Genomic DNA, 11,277 nt, shown 5'->3' with positions numbered 1-11,277 from the left:
CTGTTGTGAAAGATTATCTGCAATGAGGGCTGCTAGGAAGTCAGCCTACTGATCTCACAAGTGTATGACTTCTTATTCCACTTCAAAAGTGGGGAACTTGACAAGTTTCTTGTCTGCCTTTTGATGTTGATTCTATAGATTAATTAGTTCAGGAAAAAGTCTTTCATATATATTAGACTGGTATCATTGAGTTCTGATCTCTTCTGTTGTTCTTTAACTGACACTCTGGCTTGCCAGTGTCGGCTGCTACATTCTGATACAGTGAAGTTGAAAGAATCTAGTGGCCAAGAGTTGTAGTTTAGAAACAACCCATCTGAATACTGCTTTTACCACTTTGATACCTGAAAAGATCGTCCCTGTTTCTAAAACCTGAAAACAACATATAGAGAAATACTGTAGAAACCAATGCTAGTGGCTTAACTAGGAAAAGCAAGTAGACTCATCAACAGTCCTTTCGAAACAAGACCTAAACAATTTTTTCCAGTTTCAATTTTCATAGACATTTTTAAAAAATTAAACACACCTTGTCACCCAGTGCTAGCAAAAATCGTAAAGAGCAAAACCAAAGTTTTTGATGTTAGTCTTATTTTTGTAAGCAGGGTATACTATAGTCATGGCCCATACGGAACACACAGGCAGCCGGTTTTCTGCTACCTGAGCCTTGGAGAAGATGAAAAGGTAGGGCTGTCTGCTGTGCTGCCCTTTGAAAAGGTCCAAAGCAGACATGAGAACACACAGCAGAAGTCACCTTCTCCTTCTGATGACCACCTTTCAAAAGGCTTAACAGAATCACCAAATGTCACGGTCAGCTATTGGCCAGTGGAAAATTGTCTGGGCCTGTATATGTTGGAGGAACTCAGATAGAAAAGGACTTGTAAACAGCATGGAAACCTCAACATCTGCTGTCTCAAGCACTTGAAAGAGGCTACAATTCAGGTGTTACTGGATGACTTAACTGCATGGACATTTGGGGGCTGACTTGTGTTGTGATTATTCCAATTGTGGGCTTTGGAGAAGCAGAGGGATGGTTTTCAGTTGTGTGGGTGTTAAGTCTACGGATTGGGAATTTACCACTGAAATTGATCGTTCAAAGTGTGACTTCATAGTAGGGCCAGCTCCTCCTAAGTTGTCCTTTTGTTTTTCACATAAAATACATCTGGTACTTTTTACTTGTGAAGTTGTACTATGTCCATGAAAATGGTTAAATGAGAAGGCCATCAAGATTCATTTAATAGCTGAAAAGCAATTTTTAAAATAGAATAGGACGCATTTAACATGGAATGATGTGACCTAGGGAACTTTTTATAGAGCGCTTACATACTGTAATTGGGGAGAATTTTGCCTTCTATTTCCATTGAACAGTAGCAAACTGGTGGTGGTTTTATAAAAGTAACATTATAGTATGTTATATAAATAAATGTTATATAAAATGACATTAAAGTATAACTGTGAAAAATTAAAGACTTGGAGTTATCCACAACCTTTATGTGCAATAAGGAAAACTGCAGTAGGCCCAAAGTGCTGTCTTTCCCTAGCATTTTACTCAATGTTTGCCTTTGTGTATGTTTAGATTGTTATTGTAAAGCTAGCCATGTGTGTTCCTGCCCTTTACTGATATTTAACACATTTTCTCAAAGCTTTTTTTTTTTAACAAAACTCAAAATAAAACAACTAACTGGCTGAGCTAATTTTGTTTTGTATTTTAAAGTATCATCTGTTGGTAGAAGGCTGTAGTGCGATACTATTCTTAGTCTGTTTCCCTCACTGAGAGGTTCTTTTCTGGGTGTAACTATTCCTCTCCAGCTTTCTTTAGGCCTGGGGTTGGCAGACTACAGCTGGCCCCTGAACCAAGTCCAGCCCACTGCCTTTTTTTGTAAATAAAGTTTTATTGGCATGACTAGGCTCATTGATTTGCTTACTGTCTGTGGCTGCTTTCCTGCTACAATGACAAAGCTGAGGAGCTGCAACAGAGATCATATGGCCCATAAAAACTAAACTGTTTACTATCTGGGCCTTTAACAGAAGTTTCTGCCAGCCTGTGATTGAGATGCTTGAAGAAATTCAGTTTTAAAATAGGGCTGGGCACAGTGGCTCACACCTGTAATCCCAGCACTTTGGGAGGCCAAGGTGGGCGGATAACCTGAGGTCAAGAGTTCAGGACCAGCCTGGCCAACACGGTGAAAGCCCATCTCTACTAAAAATACAAAAATTAGCCAGGCATGGTGGCATGCACCTGTTGTCCCAGCTACTCGGGAGGCTGAGGCAGGAGAATCACTTGAACCCGGGAAGTGGAGGTTGCAGTGAGCCAAGATTGCGCCACTGCACTCCAGCCTGGGTGACACAGCAAGACTCTGTCTCAAAAAAAAAAAAAAGGATGTAAAAATCACAGCAACAGATTTTTGAGACTTTCTAAAATGTGCATTAGGGTTAAAAGATATACTTTAAATCTAGCCTCTGCCTGTGACTCCTCCTTGCCTGTAACCATCTTTAACAGGCTTTGAATGTAGAATCCTGAAAAAGGCATTACCAACTGTTGGCAACATCAACTAGTAAGACTGAAGTAAGTGGATTTGACATTGCAGTTTAATGCTTAGGTTCGTACTGGATAATTGCTGAAATTCTTAAACCCGATATACAGTTTCTTCTACAGTCTTCATATTCCTCTGTATGTAGACTAGCTTTTACCCAAACCATGCAATTGAACTGCATCCAAACAAAACAAATCCTGTCATTAACATGACTCCAGAGTCATTTAATAGTATAATTACAAAAACACCAGATAGAAAAATTTAAAAGTAAAAATGTGTTTCAGTTCATTAGAGTTCTCCCAGCCCAGGGAGAAAAAATTACTTTTTACAAGTCAGTTCTGGGTAGACAGAGCTATTTGAAGGACAGCCGGATGAGTCAGGTCAAAAACAATACTGCCCAGACCTATTATTTAATATTAAGTAATTTAATCAAGATAGACAGGACTGCAGTTGGCCCTTATTCACATTGATGTTTTTGTCCAGACACCTGCTGATGTGAAATGGTACCAAATCACATCTCTTCTTTGTTGTGAGGATGCCTTGTTGAAATGAAATGGCTCCAGCAGTGGCAGGTTCAGCCTGGGAACTTAAGCTCTTCCTATTTTACGGCCATAAATATCCACATTGCACTGTCACTTCCTTACTGGAAACTTCATCTCAACCAATGCATCCGTCATTATTGAACAGCTCATGATATTCCTGCTCAGCAGAATTGCACAGCAGTTGGTAGCAAGTCAACTCCCAGACTCTGACAGTGTGACAGATTGCCTCCACAGCGCTGCTTCTCCAGTGCTGAGGCAGCATGCCGAGTGCCCCGGTTCATGGTGACTGACCTGGAAGGGAAGGAACAAAGGATGTCTGAACTTCAGAACACAGAAATCCCCAGAAAGAAAGTCTGTTGGACCCTGACAACATAAGTCCTTTTAAATCAGAAACCTATAATCTTCCAAACCCATACCGAATCAGTATCAATCATTTCTGGTTTGTGAAGACAGACCAGGAGAAAATGACCCAAGAGGTCACTGGGTGAGGGTGAAGATGGGAAAACTCTGAGGGCGCCTCTGTTAGCATGGCTGTGCTTTCTGTAGCTGCTGTTGTGGAGCGCCTGCTGAGGAGAACAGGGCTTTCTGGGACCTTCTGGGTAGCGTGTGGGAGGAATTGGGATTGAAGCCATACCTTTAGGCACCAACCATGTACCCATCCATTCTTCACTCATGTACCAGTTCATAAGTGCAAAATGCCAACAGCAACTGACAATTCTATACAACTGAGGCTGTAGACAGGCAGTGAGTCCAGCTTTCTACGTTTGTGGCACCTGAACTTTTTCTTCTTTCATTTAAACACATTGCTTGTGTCACTCTATGTGAGCAGTGGAAAGTGGGCTGACTCCAGTGTGTCTGTACTAGTCCTGTCACCAGTTTCTTGCTCTCCTGTGATCCCTCCTCTGATCCTGGATGTGTACCAAATTTGACATTTTCTAATGGAGTGAAACTGTCCATCAGCTTAATAGAACTACTAATGCAAAGTCTGGGAAAGGCAGTTTCAAGATGATTTAAAATGTGCAATAAAGATTCACACTAAGCATTAAGGAAAAGCTAATTTCATAAATGCTTTGAGGCCTTTCTATAAGTCTTTTTTTTTTTTTTTTTGAGACGGAGTCGCACTCTTGCCCAGGCTAGAGTACAGCGGCATGATCTAAGCTCACTGCAACCTCCACCTCCTGAGTTCAAGCAATTCTCCTGCCTTAGCCTCCTGAGTAGCTACGACTACAGGCGTGCACCGCCACACCTGGCTAATTTTTTGTATTTTTAGTAGAGACAGGGTTTCACCATGTTGGCAAGGCTGGTCTCGAACTCCTGACCTCAAGTGATCCACCTGCCTTGGCCTCCCAAAGTGCTGAGATTACTGGCATGAGCCACTGTGCCCCGCCCCTTTCTATAAATCTTTAGTATTTTGCTAGTACACGTTTCATTAAAGGGCTATATATGCAAAGTGACCCCCAAACTCAGAAGGGGCTGAGAAACCAAAGGAGGCGGCAGAGAAGTCCAGCTTGTTATCACAGGGTGATTTTATCGGGGAACTTATGGACAGAAGTATGGTCTTGAGCAGCTACAAGGCAGGTAGATCTCCATGCCATTAGCCCCCACCCCCAGACCCAGGGATTATATACCAAAGGAAAAGGTACACGTGCTTCAGAGGAAATGAGTAGCAGTTTGATCTAAGAGCAGAATTTATGGTAAGGATGTGCTCTTACACAAGGAACAATAGATGAACTGGAAATCTCAGAGGCATTCCTGGAACCAAGGTTAATCACAAGTCAACATGGTGGATTAGCATCCAAGATGGAGTTACTTTAGCCTCCACAACAGGTTACTTACATAAAGAAAGAGCCACCATGTCAAATTTCAGTCTTTAATAAAAACCAACTTCCAGATGGGCCAACTTTTTTTTTTTTTTTTTTTTTTTAAAGACAGAGTCTAGCTCTGCCACCCAGGCTGGAGTGCAGTGGTGTGATCTTGGCTCACTGCAATCTCCACCTCCCGGGTTCAAGCGATTCTCATGCTTCAGCGTCCCGAATAGCTGGGATTACAGGCATGCACCACCACGCCCAGCTAAGTTTTGTATTTTTCGTAGAGACGGGGTTTCACCATGTTGGCCAGGCTGGTATCGAACTCCTGACCCCAGGTGATCTGCCTGCCTCAGCCTCCCAAAGTGCTAGGATTACAGATGTGAGCCACTGCACCTGGCCAGATGGGCTGACTTCTAGTTGACAAGATGGAATCATGCACTTCTCCTTATTCCTCCCACAAAGTGTATAACTCAAAACTCCAAATATTATGTATAAAACAAAGATAAGAGTCTGAAGGGTGGAGAGAAGAAGGCCGACTGACTGGGAACCTTGGCAACTGAGGAATACCGTGACCCTGAGTTTTCTTTTTGCCGCCTCTATATCCTGAATGTTGTGTGCTAAAGAAGCCAGCAAGCCAGTAATGCCAATTGTGAGAGACACACACAAAAAGGCCCTGAAAAAAGCCTGTTACCTCTAGCCAAAGGATAGGGAAAGATTCACTCTAAAAAGACAGAAACCAAGCAAAAAAAAAAAAAAAAATCCCCTCTCCTGTGAGCAAAGCCCTAGTGGGAAGCCAGGATCTCTGGACTGCCACCGTGACCTGGCAGTAACCAGGTGATGTGCCCCTTTCTCCACCAGTGTGGTGTCAGGGAGACACCTTTGTATCAAAAAAATAAAAAAAAAAAAAAAAAAAAAAAAAATCCCCTCTCCTGTGAGCAAAGCCCTAGTGGGAAGCCAGGATCTCTGGACTGCCACCGTGACCTGGCAGTAACCAGGTGATGTGCCCCTTTCTCCACCAGTGTGGTGTCAGTGGAGGCCTGAGATTCATAAGATAATTCTTCCAGTGTCCAGGACAATAAAAAGAGCACTTGTCAAACTAAGAACCAGGGAAATGTCAGCTTGAATGAGAGAAGACAACTAATACATACCAACGCTGAGATGACACAGATGTTGAAATTATCTGAAACAGATTTTAAGTGGCAATCATAAACATCCTCAATTAGCCATTACAAACACACTTGAAACAAATGAAAAAATTGAAATTCTCAGCGAAGAAATACAATTTTTTAAAAAGCTACCAAATGGAAATTGTAGAACTGTAAAATACAATCATGAAAATTTGAAAAACTCACTGGATGGGCTCAATAGCAGAATAGAGATGATAGACTAAGGACTTAGTGAAACTAAAAATAGAACAATAGAAATTATCCAATCTGAACAACAGAAAATAGAGTTAAAAAAAGATAAACAGAGCCTCAGGGGCCTGTGGAACCATAATAAATGATCTATCATGCATGTCATCAAAGTTCCAGAAAAAGAGACTGAAAAACTACTTGAAATATGGCTGAAAATTTCCCAAATTGGCAGAACACATAAATTTACAGATTTAAGAACTTGAGTAAACCCCAAAGAAGAAAAACTCAAAGAAATCTACACCAAGCCATGGCATACTCAAACTTCAGAAAAGCAAAAACAAAGAAAAAAATCCTGAAGGCAACTAAAGAGGAATGACACATTAATTATGGGAACAACAATATGAATGCCAACGGATTTTGTATCTGAAAGCATGGGGGTCAGAAGGAAGTGACACGACAGTTTTCAAGTGCTGAAAGAAAATATCTGCCAATCCAGATTTTTCTTTTTCCTTTTTTTTTGGACAGAGTCTCATTGTCGCCCAGGTTGGAGTGCAGTGGCGTGATCTCGGCTCACTGCAACCTCCACCTACTGGGTTCAAATGATTCTCATTCCTTGGTCTCCCGAGTAACTGGATTACAGGCACCCGCCACCACACCCAGCTAATTTTTGTATTTTTAGTAGAGATGGGGTTTCACCCTGTTGGCCAGGCTGGTCTTGAACTCCTGACCTCAAGTGATCCACCTGCCTTGGCCTCCCAAAGTGCTGGGATTACAGGCGTGAGCCACAGTGCCCGGCCTCGATCCAGATTTCTATATCCCATGATAATATCCTTCAGGAATGAAGGTGAAATAAAGACATTTTCACTTGAAAGAAAACTAAGATAATTTTTGTCAATAGAACTTTTATAAAAGAATTGCTAAAGTTCTTCCCCAGAGAAAGGAAATGATAAAAGGAGGCTTGAAATATCACACATGAAGAAAGAACAACAGAAAAGGTAAAATATGAGTAAATTTAATAGACTATTCTCTTGAGTGTTTAAAATTATTTTTGATGGTTGAGACAAAGTAACATTGTATGATGTGGTTCTCAATATATGTAAAGAAAATTTTTAAGAGACTATTTAAGGGGCAGGATAAAGGAACCTAAATGGAGATTAGTTTTCTACATTTCAATGGAGGTAGTAAGATGTTGACACCAGTAGATTGTGATAAGTTATGTATAATTCAAAGAAACCGCTAAAATAAACATACAAAGAGATACACTCAAAAACACTACAGATAAAATGAAATTCTAAAAAATGCTCAAGTAACTCAAAGGAAGATAGGAAAAGGAAAACAAAGGAATAAAAACAGAGGGAACAAACAGAAATCAAATTGAAGTCCCAAAATATCAATAATTAGATTAAATATAAATGGTTTAAATATATAAACTAAAAGAGATTGGCAAAATGGATTTAAAAACATTACCATTAATTTCCAATGCAATGAGGTAGGTTGAAAGTAAAAGGCTGAAAAGGATACACCATACAAACAATCAAAAGAAAGGAAGAGTAGCTACATTAATATTAGATAAAATAGACTTCAGAGCAAAGAAAATTACCAAAGACAAAGAAGAATGTTACATAAGGTTTAAAGAGTCAATCCACAAACAAGACATAGCAATCCTAAATATGTACAGAGCAAATAGCAGAGCTTCAAATTTCCTGAAGCAAAAACTGAAAGAACAGAAAGAAGAAATGGACAAGTCTACATTTATAGTTGAAAACTTCAACACCCTTCTTTCAACAAATGATAGACTCACTAGACAGAAAGTCAGTAAGGATACAGAAAGACTGAACAGTAACATCAACCAATAGAATTGAACTGACATTTATAGAACATTCCACCTATTAACAGTAGAATACGCATTCTTTTTAGGCATACATGGAACATTCACAACATGAACCTATCCTGGTCCACAAAACAAATCTGAACAAATGTTTTAAAAATTGAAATAATAATAATAAATTAAATAACCATAGTGTAATCAAACTAGAAGTCAATAACAGAACGATAGCAGGAAATTATCCAGAAATTTTAACATTAAAGAACATACTTAAACATAATTCATTGAAAATAAAACTATATTGAATGAAAATGCAACATCAAAATTTGTAAAGCTAAGAGAAAAATGCGAAACACTAGATACATGAGAAAGAAAGAAAGATCTCAAATCAATAATCTACGTACTTACCTCAAGAAACTGGATGATTTTTAAAAAAACCCAAAACAAGCAGAAGTAAGGAAATAATTAAGATAAAAGGAGAAATCAGTAACACTGAAAACAAAAACAATTAAGAAAATACAATGAAACAAAAAGCCGGTACGTTGAAAAGATCAAAAAACCTCTATCAGCCAGGTATGGTGGCTCATGCCTGTAATCCTAGCACTTTGGAAAGCCAAGGCGGGTAGATCACTTGAGGCCAGGAGTTCGAGACCAGCCTGGTCAACATGGCAAAACCCTGTCTCTACAAAAAATACAAAAAGTAGCTGGGTATGGTGACGAGCACTTGTAGTCCCAACTACTCGGGAGGCTGAGGCAGGAGAATTGCTCGAACCCGGAAGGCGGGTGAACTGAGATTGCATCACTGCACTCCAGCCTGGGCAACAGGAATGAGACCCTGTCTCAAAACAAAACAAAAAGACAAAACAAACAAACAAAAAACTTCTATCAAGACTGACAATAGAAAAAGAGAAGACAAACATTACCAGTATCAACAATGAAACAGGGGTTCTCGCTACAGACCCCACAGACATTAAAAGGCAAAAAAAAAAAAATTACTTAAAACAACGTCCATTAATTTGACAATTTAGATGAAATGGACCAATTCCTCAAAAAGCAAACTGCTATAACTCACCCAATATGAAACAGGTCATTTGAAAAGTCCTATAACTACTAAAAAATTGAATCGTTAAAAAACTCTTGAAAAATAAATCTTGTTCATGTCCTTTGCAGGGACATGGATGAAGCAGGAAACCATCATTCTCAGCAAACTAACACAGGGACAGAAAACTAAACAGCACATGTTCTCATAAATTGGGGCTGAACAATGAGAACAGATGGACATAGGGAGGGGAACATCACACACCGGGGTCTGTTGAGGGGTGGGGAGCAGTGGGAGGGAGAGCATTAGGACAAATACCTAATGCATGAGGGGTTTAAAACCTAGATGATGGGTTGATAGGTGCAACGAACCATCATGGCATATGTATACCTATGTAACAAACCTGCATGTTCTGCACATGTATCCCAGAACTTAAAGTAAAATCAAAGTAAAAAGATGTATTTTTTAAAAACAGAAATCTTGGCCAGGCGCAGTGGCTCACACCTGTAATCTCAGCACTTTGGGAGGCTGAGGCGGGCAGATTACTTGAGGTTAGGAGTTCCAGACCAGCCTGGCCAACATGGTGAAACCTCGTTTCTACTAAAAATACAAAAACTAGCTGGGTGTGGTGACGCACCCCTGTAATCCCAGCTACTCTGGAGGCTGAGGCAGGAGAATCACTTGAACCCAGGAGGTGGAGGTTGCAGTGAGCTGAGATTGCACCACTGTACTCCAACCTGGGCGACAGAGTGAGATTCCATCTCAAAAAAATAAAATAAAAATAAAATGAAATATAGTGACAATACCAAATACTGGGAGGATGCAGAAAAATTTGATCTTTCAGACATTGTTGGTGGGAATGTAGAAGGGTACAGCTGCTCTGGGCAACAGTTTGGTAGTTTCTCATAAAACTAAACACACACTTCCACACGATCCAGCAATTGCATTTCTGGACATTCATCCTAAAGAAATGAAAATTTATGTCCACACAAAAACCCATACACAAATATTCATAGTAGTTTTATTTGTAATAAACAATCCAAATGCCCTTCAATGAGTGAAGGGTTAAACAAACTGGTACAACCATACCATGGAATATTACTCAGCAATGAAAAAGAACAAACTATTATTAAACAAGACAACCTGGATGAATCTCCAGAGGATTACAACAACTGAGTGAAAAATGCCAATCTCAAAAGGTTAAATATTATATAATTCCATCTATATAACATTATTGAAATAACACAATTATAGAGATGAAGAACAGATTAGTGTTTGCCAGTGAAAGGGGTGGGATAGGGTAGGGTATGTAATGATAATGAGGGTAGCACATTTACACAAATCTATATATAATACAATTACACAGATCTATACACACACATACACACAAAATGAGTACACGGAAAAACTGCTGAAAATTGAAAAAGGTCTGTTCTTAGATCTCACCAGTGTCAATTTCCTGGTGTTGATATTGATCTACATATAAGGTGTTCCTTTGGGGGAAGCTATGTGAAGGGTACACTGGACCTCTTGTGCTGTTTTTGCAACTTCCTGTGAGTATATTATTTCTGCAGTGCCGTGATCATAGCTCACTGCAACCTCAAACTCCTGGGTTCAAGTGATCCTCCCACCTCAGCCTCCTGAGTAGCTAAGACTACAGGCATACTCAGCTAATGTTTTATTTTTTGTAGAGACGGGATGCCCTTACGTTGCCTAGGCTGGTCTTGAATTCCTGGGCTCAAGCAATCCTCCCACCTTGACTTCCCTAAGTGCTAGAATTAAAGGCATCAGCCACCACACACGGCCTATATAATTATTTCAAAAAAAAAAAAAAATCTATGGCATTGCTTCTTTGTGCAACGTGTTGAGCTCTTCACTTGGGTTGCTTTAAAGACCCGGAAACAAACTTGGCAGTAACTCAGGATGATTTTGTCAGTGACTTAACCAAGTGCTAAATGTTGCCAGGTCAGATCCCATTTCCCAACAAACTTTTACGGAGAGTACTACCAGCCCAACCTCTGTACCCATAAGCAATCTTTTATATCCTTTTATGAAAAATCTTCGTATCTACCCAAAAGGCTGCTTTTCATGCAGGTTTATATATTTTTTTAAATTTTTTTTTATTATACTTTAAGTTCTAGGGTACATGTGCATAATGTGCAGGTTTGTTACATATGTAT

The 11,277-nt window shown here is 39.8% G+C and overlaps 1 protein-coding gene across 1 annotated transcript in view; it reads right to left on the bottom strand.

The window, feature by feature from the left end:
* Nucleotides 1-2,728: 2,728 nt before the first annotated feature.
* Nucleotides 2,729-11,277, bottom strand: part of CHST7 (carbohydrate (N-acetylglucosamine 6-O) sulfotransferase 7) — a 35,234-nt gene continuing 26,685 nt past the window's right edge. The window contains exon 3 of the mRNA XM_011938739.1: nt 2,729-3,361. Coding sequence (XP_011794129.1) covers nt 3,232-3,361 — 130 coding nt within the window. The 3' untranslated portion in view covers nt 2,729-3,231. The remainder of the gene's footprint in view (nt 3,362-11,277) is intronic.

Source organism: Colobus angolensis, unplaced genomic scaffold (assembly GCF_000951035.1).
Source record: "Colobus angolensis palliatus isolate OR3802 unplaced genomic scaffold, Cang.pa_1.0 Scaffold176, whole genome shotgun sequence".
Taxonomy (NCBI): domain Eukaryota; kingdom Metazoa; phylum Chordata; class Mammalia; order Primates; family Cercopithecidae; genus Colobus; species Colobus angolensis.
This window is presented reverse-complemented; position numbering and strand designations above follow the sequence as displayed.